The sequence below is a fragment of the Gallinula chloropus genome (assembly GCF_964237585.1).
Source record: "Gallinula chloropus genome assembly, chromosome: 24".
Classification (NCBI taxonomy): Eukaryota; Metazoa; Chordata; class Aves; order Gruiformes; family Rallidae; genus Gallinula; species Gallinula chloropus.
In genome coordinates this window covers 4,350,588-4,364,328 of record NC_140109.1, presented here as the reverse complement: position 1 = coordinate 4,364,328, position 13,741 = coordinate 4,350,588, and the positions used below count along the sequence as shown (strand labels likewise).

The window sequence follows — 13,741 nt, the reverse complement described above, 5'->3', positions numbered from 1 at the left end:
GTTCATTTTTTTTTCTTTTTTTTCTTTTTTTTCCCTTTTCTTTTGTGTTTTTTTTGTTTGTTTTGTATTTTTTTTCCTTAGGCACAACAGTTAAACGAGCCGATCTCCGCGGTCGCGTCCTGGATTGTACAACAGCGGCACCCGCACCGCGCGCGTGCAAAGCTGGGCTGGTTTGTGAGGGGTTACGCCAGTCCCGCAGCCGCATCCCTGCTTGGCACCAGGAGAGGTGGTAAGGGCTCTGGGGAGGGGGAAAAGCCTCCCAAGCCGAGGGGGGCCACCAGCACCCCTCCAACTCATCGCATCAGCATCCCCCCAAACAGAGCGGGACCACTAGCATCCCTCCAACCGACAGGGAGCATCAACATCCCTCCAAAGCGGGACCATCAGCATCCCTCCAACTCACAGGGAGAATCAGTATACCTCCAAACTGAGAGGGAGCATCAGCATCCCTCCAAACCACATCCAGGCACCATTCCAGACTTGTCCCCCCACCCCCACCCTGCCTTTTCACCCCAACGCAGCAAAATGGCAAAAAAAGAAACCAAAAAAAGGCAAAAAAACCCCAAAAGCTGCTGACGCAAGTGCCGGGCGGGATGGGAAGCGCCGAGCCGGCTTCCGCAACCACGAAGGAGAAACACAACAAAAATCCAACACAAGAGGTAGCTTCAGAACCGACACCCCCAGCCCCACAGGGCTGGGCAAAAAATACCAGTTTTGGTAAGGATAATGCACAACGGGAGGCCGGCAGGGACGCTGCTGCTGCACTGTCCCTCCACCACCGGCGCCGGGCACGCGGCTCGTGCCTTCCCAGCTACGCCGCCGCCACCCTCCCCGTCCTCCCCAAATCAATAAAAGCTCATGAGGTCACAAAAAACCGAGGTAATTTCAAGTAAAATGTGCTAAAGGCGGAAATATTCCAAAAAGAGAGTTCACAAACGAAATCAAACCACACCAAACCAGAACGAAAACCCGAAGGAAAAGCGAAAAAAAGCGGCGAGCGAAGCTGCCTGCCACCCTCCACGCCTCACTCGTGGGCTCCTGCGACTGAGGGCTGGGCAAAAACCTTCTGAGCGCCCCAAACGAGCAGAGAAAGAGAGGCTGCTCCCCATTCCCTTCCAGTTGGGAGCGATGCCATGCGCCGGCAGCACCTCAGCCGGCGCTGGCGTCGACAGAGCATCACAGAACTGGCCGCATCTCCCTGTGGAGGGGTTTTCCCCTGGCACCCCCAGGGGAAGGAGGGGAAATGCATAGAGAGGTCTTTGGTCAGGGGGAGGGCGGTGGCGGCCTCTGGGCACCCCTCGCACCTGGTCCCCTACCCCAAACACCCTCCTCTGGCCAGGGTTCCCCCCCCTCCCTGGGGATGCTCTCACGGCTCGCTGTACACCACAGAGCACAGGAGCATGGGAAGCCTCCTGAAACAGGGTGGGAGCACAGGACACCCCCGGCGGGGTCTAACGCAGCGATGGAGAACAGCAGGAATCGAAGAGCCAGCCACACACATGCTTTCAGGGAAGCGCGTTGTTCCTATGTGGTCTTCCCAGCAGCGATGGAAGGACCAGCTGAGGAGCCGACCCTCTGGGGGCTGCAAGGGGCACAAGCAGCCCCGCAGCAAGGGCAGCCGGGGAGGGGGCACGGACTGGGCTGAGGAAGGGGTTGGTGCGTCTCCCCGCCCCGGTGCGAGCCGTGGGATCCTTCGGGCGAGGAGCGACGAACGAGAACCGAAAACAAACAAGGCCGTGGACGCTGCGGGTTTGGTGGTGGGGTGGTTATTTTTTTTTTGTTTGTTTGTTTTTTGTTATTTTTTTTTTTTGCCCAGTCCTTTGCCACTCGGCCCCCGCCGCCCCGGCGCCTCCTCCCTCAGACGTAGCAGAGGTAGAGATAGGTCTTCTCTATCCGCCAGTCGGTGGGGATCTCCTCCGGCTTGTGGCCCTTCATGTGCTTCTGCATGGCGGAGAGGCTGGGGCAGTACTCCAGGCAGATGGTGCACTGGTAGGGGGAAGCGCCGTTGTGGGTCCGAAGGTGTTTGATCATGGCCGAGTAGTCCCGGGAGCGCTGGTGGCACAGCTTGCACTCGAAGGGCTTCTCGCCTGCGGGAGACGGGAGGATGGGCAGTGTCAGTGGGAGACTCCGGGTCGGAATCACAGACTGGTCTGGGTTGGAAGGCACCCCAAAGATCACAGAGCTCCAGCCCCTCTGCCACAGGCAGGGCCACCAACCTCCAGGCCTGGATCTACACTAGGAATCCACTGCCCAGCACTGCCATTGCCAACCGAGCGATGAACAGTGAAACCTGCCTCACTGTCAATCCCCTACATGCGAGCACAGGCTTGTCAACCCCGCTCACCACTGCCCTGGTCCACGCTGCTGGCGTTTGCACCAGGGGACCGGTTCAGAGCCCCCCCTCCCTCTCCAACCGGCACGTACCCGTGTGGACCCGGTAGTGGGTCTCCAGCTGGTGCTTGAGGCTGAACTTCTTGCCGCAGCCGTTGCACTCGTAGGGCTTCTCGCCGGTGTGGATGCGCTTGTGGCCCTTCAGCGTGCTCTCGTCCCGGAAGCAGCTGCCGCAGAACTCACACTCATAGGGATGGTCTCCTAAAAGGACACACACACACACACACCACACACGTGAGCACATCAAAGCTGCTGCCATGCCAAAACGCACTCACCAGCCTGGATTTACCCCCCAGCACCCGCTGTCACCATCCCAGAGGATGACGCATCGCAGGCACACCAGTCCCCACATCCTCACGCGGAGGGGATGCATGGCAGGGGGAGGAGACCGGAGGGCACAGCGGCCCTCCACACCATCCCACCCGTGTTCCCCAGCTTTTTGCCCGGCAGCAGCGGTGCCGGCACAGCCCCGGGCGTCTCCTGCGCTCCAGAACGGGCGGCTGATAAATGAACTCCGGTTCAGCACGGAAGGCGCAATGATTTGAAGGAAAGGTGAGGTCTCCTGCTACTTATTTATTACGGCCGCGAAGGCAAGGACAATAAAGATAGATTGATCGTCCGAGACTTTGTTCATGAATATTTAAATATTACTGATTTGTCTTGTCACTGTAATTACAATTTCTCCGTGCTGCATATCCTACAAGCACAGTTTATGGTAAAGAATGGCCAACTGTATTTCACTTGTCCTGCCGCAGATGTGCGGAGCTGCCAAGCGTGTAATGTTCCCCGCATTTCATACATTTTCTTCAGCTGTGAAGGCTTAAGTCATCCACAATGACCTACGTTTTTTCATTATCCCCGTGTCAAACCGCACTCGTGCCTGGGCATAAATTGTCCTTCTCGTTATATACTCACATGCCGGCGCTTTTGCTCCCTCTTCCTTTAAAATGATATTTTACTCTCTCCCCGCGTGCCGCAGCCCAAACTCGCAGCCCCCTCGCCCCCTTCCCGCAGGTGCCAGAGGGAAGAATGCTTCCCCTTAATGGCAGGACAAGGGGGAATAGATTAAAGCTAAAGGAAGGAAGGTTTAGATTAGATATTAGGGGGAAGTTTTTTTACAGAGAGAGTGGTGAGGGGCTGGAACAGGCTGCCCAGAGAGGGGGTGGGTGCCACGTCCCTGGGGGTGTTCAAGGCCAGGTTGGATGGGGCCCTGGGCAACCTTGTGTAGCTCCAGGCCCTGAGGTTGGTGGCCCTGCCTGTGGCAGCGGGGCTGGAACTATTTGATCCTTGGGGTCCCTTCCAACCCAGACCATTCTGTGATTGTATGAATGCTGAGGACCCATTTTGGACTCCCAAAAAGAAGCGGGGGGAAGCAGGCTGTGCTCACTGGTGGCTGCATTTCACCACCCTGCGCCCAGTCTCAAATCACCACCTCATTTTCCGATCCCACAGCCAAAACCCAGTGGTTCCACAGCCAGAGGCCAACAGCATTCCCACACACTCAGTTTAGAGGAGACGCCGTGTGAACAGGAGGAGGAGGAGCAGTGTGAACGCCTCACATCTGGGCGGGACAAAACCTCGTGGGGTGCAGTCTCACACCCCTGGGTATTTTTCTGTGGCCAGGGAAGCCATGGAGGTTGGGGTGGCCAACCCACAGCCTGGGTCACCGGATTAGCAGCTATAAATAGCTCCAGCGCTCGGCATTAATGTGCTTATTAGCAGCACGTGATTCCCATTTCCCACACTGGGACCCCAAGCCCAGGCACACATGTGGGTTTGGCAGCCCGGATGGAGCAGGCTCACCCGGAACGCTGCCTGCATCCCTTCGGCATCCCCTGCACACACGCTGGTTGATGGGAGCAAGGAGAAGGGCTACCCTGACACTGCAATAGGGGATTCGGCTTTTCCTACACTGAGGACAGGGGGTTTTGCAGCCAGACCTGACCCCTGATGCTTGTTGGAGTCAGTAGCACCCTTTGGGGATGCTGCCATCAGAGCACATTCGGTACCTCTCCCCTTGCCTGGCCCTGCCTAGGGATGCTGACAGAGGATCCGAGGACACAGCACAGGCTCTTTGAGGACACAGCGTAAGGCAGCCAAAGCCCCACTCTCCCACCCGACTCTCCTGGAGCCGAGCCCTGCCCCAGCAGGCAGCACCACCGAGGCACCGGCAACACGTACCACAGGTCGCCCTAATCCCATTAGGGCCGAGCACCAGCTGATTATGTGCATCTACTGCTGGTAAGCCGATGAAGCGGGTATGATCCCGCACATCCCCTAAGAAGGTCACATGTCACCTTAGACCGGATCAACTTATTACACGGGGCTTTTTTTTTTTTTCTGGTATTTTTCCTTTCCGTTTCATTTCTTTAAGCCCAACAGACCTCAACTGCTCCGTGTTGTTCCAAGGCAGCTTCATCTCTCTCTCTCTCTCCTCCCGGACCACCCCACCCCTCTTCTTTTTTTGGCTGTCACCTACAAACAGGGAAGCAGCCCACCCTGGCCGCCCGAGCATCGCGCCGGCGCTGCCGTCCTACCTGTGTGGGAGCGGAGGTGCCTCTTGAGGGCGGTGTGGCTGGGGAAGGTGCGGTTGCACTCGCTGCAGATGTAGCTGCGCACCCCGGCGTGCACCTCCATGTGCTGCTGCAGGGCACTCTGCGTCTGGAACCGCTTGCCGCACAGCAGGCAGAAAACAGCCATGTCTGTACCTGTGAGAGGGGCGGAGAGGTGATTTAGGAGCTGCCCGGGACCGCCCCCCTCATCCCATCACACTGACAGCTGGTTGGGGCTGGGGCTCCCTGCTTGCACCTGGGAGCAGGGACTTCCTGGCAGCAACAGGGATGGATACTCCTGCATTGGGGAGGATGCTCCAGCAGCAAAGAGGGACCCTAAAAGCAGGCTGCAGGTATCAAAGGGGTCCTGGAAGGAGGACCCTGCCCCTACCAGCCCCACAATGAGAGGAGAGTTACCAGAGGAGGGCGGGGATGGGCTTTTATTGCTGGAAGCCCCAGCCCTAATGTGAGGCAGGTGTTGGGCCATCACCCACATCCCCGGCACCTGTGGGAGCTGCCAAACTCAGGGCCTCAATGCCGGGGGAAAGGGGAGCCCCAAGGAACACCCACAGAGCCAAGCAGGGGCTGGATGAAAGAGGGCAATGTGTCCACCCCTGTGCCATCAAGCCCAAATACAAACAGCAGCTCCATCCTACCCAATGTGGGCGTAAAACCAGCCATGGGTGTAAAACTGGCTCCATCAATGCAACAGTGAAAATGGGGAGAGCTGGGGAGGAGAAGGGAAACCCCCCCCCCCACGGCCCCAAGTACTCGTATGCCACCAATAAAAGTATCAGAGCAGCGTGTTATTAAACGATCTGTTTTGGTTTCTGCATAGCTGATTGTTCAGAACCTGCGAGTCGGTGCAAATTGTGTTACGCAGGGAGATTAAGCAAATAAACGCGAGCTTTTCGGAGGACGTTAAAGCGTGAGGACTCTGGAAATAAAATTATCTAGAAAATTGTATTAGCAATTCATTAGCAGCAGCAGTGAGATGCTTGAGGTAACCAACGGATCTGCGCTGCCTTGAGGAACGGCGTGGGAGAGTGTGGAGGGGGGATGCTGTCATGATGGGCACCCCGGACAGCACCGTGGTGTGTGCTGTTGCCCATCCCGGCATTGCGTCGTTGTCTGTCCTGGCATGGGCAGCTCTGCCCCTGTGAGGATGCAGGAGCGGCTGGGAGAGATGCTCAGACCCAGCCTTGTGGAGGGACACAGTGGGCTGCCCAGAAACACTCCAAAATCTGTAAAAATACACCCCCTCCTTGGTGAAACGGGAATAAAGGCGGCAAGAGAGGTGGCCCCGTACCTCCTTCCATAAGGATTTATCCCGGGGGTAAGGGGGGGAGAGCGCGGGCTTGCACGCCCCCCACACAGCTGCAGACAAAACGCTCCTGAGACAAAAAAAAAAATAGAAAAAGAGAAAAAGGGGGGGGTGGGGTGTGAAAAAAAAATAATAATAAAAAAAAAAAAAGAAGCAGGCAGCCCCAAACGGGCCGTGCGAAGCAAATCCCGAGAGGTATGCGGCCCCGCGGCCCTCAGCGGCCCCGGCGGTGACAGCAGGACGGGTCAAAGGTCCCTGGGGCTGAGCCCCCAGCGCCGCGGCCAGCTGCGGAGCGGAGGCCCCGGCCGGCGGGACGCCGGCCCCGATAAATCTGCCGCCAGCAGCCCCCGCTGGGACCGGGGACAATGGGCTCCCGCGGGGGCGGAGGGCAGGACAATGCCGCCGGGCCGGCGCGCGGGGCCGTAACAAATCCTCCCTGGCACCGTAGGGCCCTCATTTGTGAAACTAATTGGCCCCCGCTTGAAAAAAAAATATACGGGCCAACTCCGGCAGCCGCGGCCGAGGAGCCTCGTGCGCGCACGCATGGCGGGATGCGCGCATGGCGGGATGCGCGCGCGGCGGGATGCGCCTGAGGCTCCTCGGGGATGGGGATGGGCGTCCCCCCCAGGATGCTGCTGGCCGGGGCGGCAGAAGTGGTGTTTAAATTGCAGTGGGTTGGGGTTTTTTTTGGTAACGCATTGACGAATAAGCAAAGCCCTGAGCGGGGAGGTTGATCAGCGCTGGCACAGCTTGCGGTGGGCACCCAGTACCGGCCAGGTGCTTGAGAGCTGAGCAACCATTGAGGTACGAAGACTCGATGCCGGCTTGGCACAGAGGTGGAGGATGCAGAAGATGGGCCTGTGTCTCATTCCCATGTTGAGTGCTGTTTGTTCACAGCCCCAAGGCTCCACCGATGTGGACTGCAGCACTGGGCCAGGGGCTGTGCCAGGCACTGTCCCACCACAGGCGTAGAACTGGGTTGGGCTTTGTAATCTGTTGCCTTGAGCTGCGCGTACGGCAGCGTCCCACCTCAGGAGAGAAGGCGGGAAAACCCGGGCTGTGGCAGTACAGGCCTTGCCGGAAGGAGAGACGCACTGGGCGACGCAGGGGCTCGGCCCTGGGTGTCCCACCCCAAGCACATCCCCATCCTCCTCCTGCCTGGAGCAGCCCCAAGCCGGCCCTCAGCGGTCGGAAGAAAAATCGCCCCCGGTAAAGAAGCGCCGCCGCCCCAAAGCAGCGAGAGACGGATTTATTCATTTCCCTGACGTTTTAATGGTTTCTCCCCTTTTTGCAGGAAGATGATTACAAATTAAGCGGCATTTAAACGCTTTTTACTGTCAACAATTAAAAGGGGCGAAGGCGGGCGAGCAATTCATTCCCTGGGAAACGCGGCGGCTCTTGGCGGGCGCCGCTGGCCCTTCCCTCTACTGTACACCGCACAATGGCCCCGAGCGCACCATTAATTTTGCAGGACGTTCAAAAGCAAATTAAAATATAAAAAGCCCCCGGGCACAAAGATGGATACCAAGGGAGGGGGCGGCGCAGGTCAAGCTCCTGGAATTAAAGGCTCAGCAACTGGGGATGTTTACGTGCGGCCCCATTCGACCGCTGCCGCCTTCACCCATTGCGCCCGGTTTTGCCGGCTCTCTGATGGGGCTGGTGGTGTTCGCCGGCAACCGGTGGCTCGCGGTGCCGCTGCGTTTGGGGAGAGAAGCCAGAGCGGGTTGGGTTTTGGATGGTTTGAACCGGTTTGAACCCTGGCTTTTGGGGAAGGGATGCTGGCTCTGGGGAGGACAAACCCGATGGCTGCTGAGGCCAGGGCCGTGTATCCCGCTCCCAAGGAAAGCACCGGGATGTGGGGGCTGAGTGAGGCGATGCGTGACATCCAGGAGCTTTTTCCACCCTTGGCCAGCTCGCCAAGGCACGGCGTTGAGCACGGTGCCGCCTCCCCAAGAGGAGGACTTCCAACAGAGGCACAGGCGGTGCCGGGCGAGGGAGGCAGGGTGCGCCTGCCTGCAGTGCCGGGAAGGAGCCGGGTGGTGCTGGGCAAAGCTTAGGATGCGGGAAGGTGCGCCGGCGGGAGAAAGGCGACATGTCCCCTTTAAAAGGAAATATAATTTACAGTGTGCAGCCAGGCGGCCCATAGTTTCAATCTCGTTTACTATAGAGAAAACTCTGCTAGCTGTTCTCTATCCCACAAATCCGATTTAATCAGACAAGCCAGCCAGCGTGGCTTGAAGTAAAAACGGATAATTAGTAAACAGAGAGCTACTTCAGTGCTTCATTGGCATTCGAGCCGGGCTAGTGTGTCGCATTTAAAATGCAGTCTGATGAAGTTTACAAAATCAAACCATTTGTTACTCCTATTGAAGAGGCTTCAGGCCACTTGCAATTAAATTGGAATTAGTGCTCAGAATGAGATACAGCAAATTCATACTAAAAAGGGATCTGACTTTCAGACATTTGACTTCGAGTTTCCCCCCCCCCCCCCCCCACACACACCCCCAGACCCATGCTCCTCACGCACCCCGCTGCACGCATGCACGCTCCCACCAACCCCCACCCCTGCCCTCGACCCTGCCATCATGCCTCCTGGATCCCCAATATGGGCAAGCATAGGGCAGCCCCAGGGAGCGGGGATGCTTCAGCTGGAGGGGAGGGGGCAGCAAAGGGGACCGATGCTGGCAAGCATCTTCTGCTGAGGCCCTGCTGCCATGGCACAGCTCGGGCGGTTCCCAGGCACGTGGATGTGCCAACCGAACCACCCCTCCCTGAATCCTCCTCTCGGTGCCACCATCCTTCCCTGCAACATTATCCCTGTCTTCCCTAAGAGCCGCACCACTGGGCTCAAAAAGCAAGGCGGATCCATCCCTCCATTGCAGCGATAATCAATCGTGTCAGAAACCCATAATCAAAGGCCATGGAGGGGCATGCTGCAAAGGTTCCGGCGTTATGCTGAGTGCACGCATCTCAGGATGCTGGCAGAGCCCACTGCTGCCTCTTGTGCCTGCCATGAAACCCCCAAACCCTCGACTGGTGGCCTGCAAATCAGGGACCTCCAACGAGATTTGCTGCCCCTTCAATTTTCATATCCAATGTAATCTCTGGTGTGGCATGCGTGCCGAAGAGATGCACTAAAACCACCACTACCTTTCAGACCAAGGCAGCCGGTTCCAAAACACCTTCACCGACCAGGCCAAGCAGGAGCCCTCTCAGTGCTCCCTGGGTGGCATTTTGGAGACGTCTAACATTTCTTTTGTTGGCACATGAAGGGCTCCCTATAGGTGAACCTCTGGGACAGGCTACCGGGCTCTTTGGCTGCCGGTGACACCAAGAGCAGCGTTAGGTGGGGACGGTGATTTTTTTCCCATCCTCAGGGCCATGGAGGCAAGCAGATAAAGCCACCATGCAGGGTACGAGCGAGCAGCTGATGCCCCACATGGAGATGCACCATCAGAGCCGGCGGGACTCCAGTACATACAAGGCCCCGGGCTCATCTCGGCACGGCGGGCTCTGCACACGTCCGGCTGGCACCAAGCTGAGGAGGAGGAGGATGGGTGATGAAAGGCAGGCAGAAGCAGCAGGCACCAGCACTGAGGTCACATTTTGCCCTGGGAAGGCAGCGGATGCGCACGCTGCTTGGGGTATGAGGATTCATGTGCAGGTTTTTCAGGGTACCCTGCCACCCTATTATGGCCACTCCAGGGATGTCACTGAGGGGGGACGGTGGTGCCTGGTACCAGGCCGGTTGCTCGGCGAGAGCCCAACAGCCTTCACGGTTCAGCAGAGATGGAGGGAAAAGAACACCGGATGATAAACACAGGAGACGTGCGCGTTTGGTGCTGGAGTCACCAAATCATCCTGGTTTCAAAGGCTGCCTCCGGACTCCGCGGCTCGGCTCCCGAGCTAATTAGCATCTTTATGGAAGGCAACTTCTCCCAAGGGGGCATTTGTTTGATTATTATTATTTACTCGGAGATAGCACAGCTTTCTTCCCAACTTTAACCGATTACAGAGAATTAATTCTTAAGAAGCAACCAGCGCCGCCTGCTCTTCTGGCTGTTTATTTTACTCCAGCCCCGGCCTCAACAGGGGGGCAGGACATGCCCCCTCTGCACCCGCTTGCCCCTTTGACTGGCACCTAGAAAAACTCAAGCATTTTGGAGCAGATGTACAGCATCGACCGGGCAAGGGATGAAGCCCACTGCCTCCCCAAACCTAAGCACAGTGACACACGGTGCTGCTAGCTGCCCATTGCCCAGGGCGGGGTGCACATGGAAGGTGCTCCAAGCCCAAGAGTGGGCAGTGAGCCGGGTGGAGCGGGAGGTGAGCCCTGAGCCCTGTTTCTGGCATGGGCAGCTCACGCCCGCTGGGGGTGATTTATTCCGGGGGCCCATCTGGACCCTGGGGACAATGGGGTCCCGCATCCTGGTGACCCAGCGCATTAGTCACACCCTCCCTGCTCGACCTCTCTGTCTCTCTTTGAGCCCGGCAGGATGAGAGCATCTCCTTCTCATCCCCTTTTTGGCAAGAAGCAGGGGGGCAGCGAGGGGCACAACATGGACACAGCCCTTTGCCACTACCCCTAGTCCCATCAGCTCCACCTCGCCCCCTTCCCAGCTTCCCTGCATCTCCATCACCATCATCACCACTGCCTTCCTTCATCACACTATTCTGCGACTGCTCAGGCAAGAACGATTGCAAGTGGGGAGGGAAAAGAGCCCGGCGACTATTAGCGGCGGCGGCTTTATGGCAACAGGCACACAACTCATTCGCTTCGTGTTTTCGCGGAATATAAAAGCACCGAAACATTTTAATTTTAAATTCTTATCATTGAATTTACTGCTTTTCTCTCGCAATGATTTGTGTTGCTTTTTAATTTTTACAGTCTCTACAGAAGCCAGATGCTACCGCCTAGGGCCAAAATAATAAAAACCCGCCGCAGTCGCGAGTTACAGAACAAAAAGGAAACGCGCGGCTGACAGAAGTTAATATCTCAATTTAACAGTGCTGCTCCGCTAATGATCCTTTGATATGTGTTTATTTAGAAAGGTCTGATCTTGACCTTGAAAGCAAACTAAACCGCAAAGTCTTTATGAGAGGAGAGAAAGACTTTATTTATAGACTGGCTTTGCGTCAATCACGGCGGCAGCTGGACTGGCGCTGGGCGAAGCCCTGGTGAGGCAGCCCGCGGGTCCGAATTGATGGTGGGGGAGCGTTTCGGGGAGGGGGATTGGTCGTCGAGGACGACTGTGGTGTGGTCCCCCCCACCCTGTCATCTCCCGGGCAGGGTGCTGAGCCGGCAGGCAGAGACCTGCCCACAAGCCAAGAGATACAGGGCAGCCCCTTGCCCACAAGGGATGCTCTCTGGTGGACAGCATGGGGCCGAGAGTGCCCCTGTTGTGGGGACAGGACACAACGTCCTCCCTGCATGTTTCCTGCTTGAGCCCTACTCCCCAGCACCCAGCTGCAACCCAGCCTCCCCAAATGCAGGTCCCTGGGGAAGGGGCACTGATTGGCATCACCCAAACCCTGCACCGGCAGGGGATGAGCAGGTTTTCCTCACGGAGACACCGAGCATTTGGAAAGGGAAATATGATCATCGCTTACAGGGGCCGATCCTGTCCCCTGTCACTCCCAACACCACAGCAAGCATGGCAATGCACTGCGGAGGCCCGGTGCCTCCAGCACGCTGTGTTTTCAAGCCGAATTTCTACTGGTTTTGGCCAGGCAGCGGCTTGAAGGCCTTCACAAACCCTAAAGTCTTCCAGCCGAAGCCAGAGCTGACGCACCTGCCGTAGGAGAGGCAAAATCCACACACTACTTGACCAAAACATGCTGTTCGCTTTGGGTGTCCTTGTGCAGCGTCTCCCCTAGGCCTGTGCCAGCACCCTCTGCCCCAGAAAATCCCAGATCTGTCCCTGCCCTTCACGAGGACAAGCACTTTCCCCACCCTGAGCAACCGGAGGCGAATCACGGCTGTGTTTCTGGTAAAATGAGTTGGGAGGGAAGCTCTCATCTACTTGCCATCACCCCAAATTTCCTCTTCCCAGTGAGAATATGGAGCGAAACCAGCTGAAAAAATAACATGACTTTCTGTCAAAACCACCCAAGCTATTTTCCCTGCCGCTCTCCCAGCAATGGCTAAGCGGGCGCGTTTGAATTGGCTCTGTCGTCAAACAAAGAGCTTGAGCGAGGAGACAAAGCCCTCACCAGTGCTGCTGGTCCACCAAGAGCCATCCCCCATCTCTCTTGGGCCTCTCCCAGCTGGCCCATTGCAGTGGGCACACACTTTTCCCTGCCTGGGAGGATTTTAGGGACGTCCCTGGTCAGAGGCATTAAGTCTGACCCTCCGCAGCGCCAGCCACACTTGCCTACGGGGCTGTGGCATCCCACACCATGGCAGCAGCATCACCACTGCCGTCTCCATCATCCTGCCCTTGCCCACCCAACTTAACTCCTGGGTCTAGCCTGGCTGGGGTGGCACCACTCCTGCGGCCCCGAGGAGATGCTGGGGTGCCCTGATTCGCATCCCAGCCCATGAAAGGGCCCCTTTTGGTGTGGGTGTGTGGGGGGGTCCGAGCAGACCAGCAGAGCACGGCCAGCGGAGCGACCGGCTGCCGTGAGGCACAAAGCTGGGGCTTCGCAGCGTCGGCTTATTATTCCTGTGCCCCCATCATTTAAAAAGCGAGAGGGGGGTTGGGGTGGGGGGGGGGGGACTAAAGAGAAAAGATGAAAAGGTCCTCTTGGCAAACCCAGGGAGATGCAAAGCGGTACCGGGAGCGGCCTCTCCCTCCGTTTCGCGTGGGTTTTTATGTTTTAGTAAAGCGGGGAGAGGCGAATCCCGAGGGACAAAAGTAACTGCTAAGGTAAGTTAAACCTTGTCGAGATGAACTTTCCTGCTACTTTTAATTAAAAGTTCTTTGGAATTAAAAAGGACACTATTCAGGAAAGGCTGAAAAAAAAAAATTCATTGACACCAGCCCGCCCCCCTCCCCTTTTTCCCAAGGAAAAGAAAAAGCTGTTTTTGTGTGTCTGCTCACCCAGCCCGCACTGTACAAAAGGAAGCGGATTTGCAGCAAGACACATGAGATGACCCCCTGACCCCGAGCCGCTGAAAAGTCCTCAATGGCATAAATACCAGATAATCAATCACATACCAGGAGGGCCGGTCCCCCTGCCCTCGCCCCCGCCGCCGGGTTTATGAGAGATGCACTGTAAACGGACACCGGCTCCTGACGGGAGGCCCCTCTCTCGGCATTCCTCTGCCGGACCAGGAGACCCCGGCCGCCTCCTTGCCCTGCATTTCATCCTTGGTTTATAAAGTCCTGGCACGGCAACGCCAAGCATCCCTGAGCTTGCTGGGAACTCAACGTCCGGGAGTGCAGTGGACTTCCCACTCCACAGCAAAGGGGCACAAGAGGCATCTCTCTGCGCTTTCAAGCCATGGGCAAGCATCCTCTGAGCTGCCATG

At 57.3% G+C, this 13,741-nt stretch overlaps 1 protein-coding gene across 1 annotated transcript in view; it reads right to left on the bottom strand.

The window, feature by feature from the left end:
• Positions 1-583: 583 nt before the first annotated feature.
• ZBTB16 (zinc finger and BTB domain containing 16) overlaps positions 584-13,741 on the bottom strand; it is a gene marked incomplete at its 5' end in the record, with an annotated part of 53,263 nt that continues 40,105 nt past the window's right edge. Inside the window, 3 exons of the mRNA XM_084274983.1 lie at positions 584-2,087; positions 2,425-2,592; positions 4,929-5,099. Coding sequence (XP_084131109.1) covers positions 1,858-2,087; positions 2,425-2,592; positions 4,929-5,099 — 569 coding nt within the window. The 3' untranslated portion in view covers positions 584-1,857. The remainder of the gene's footprint in view (positions 2,088-2,424; positions 2,593-4,928; positions 5,100-13,741) is intronic.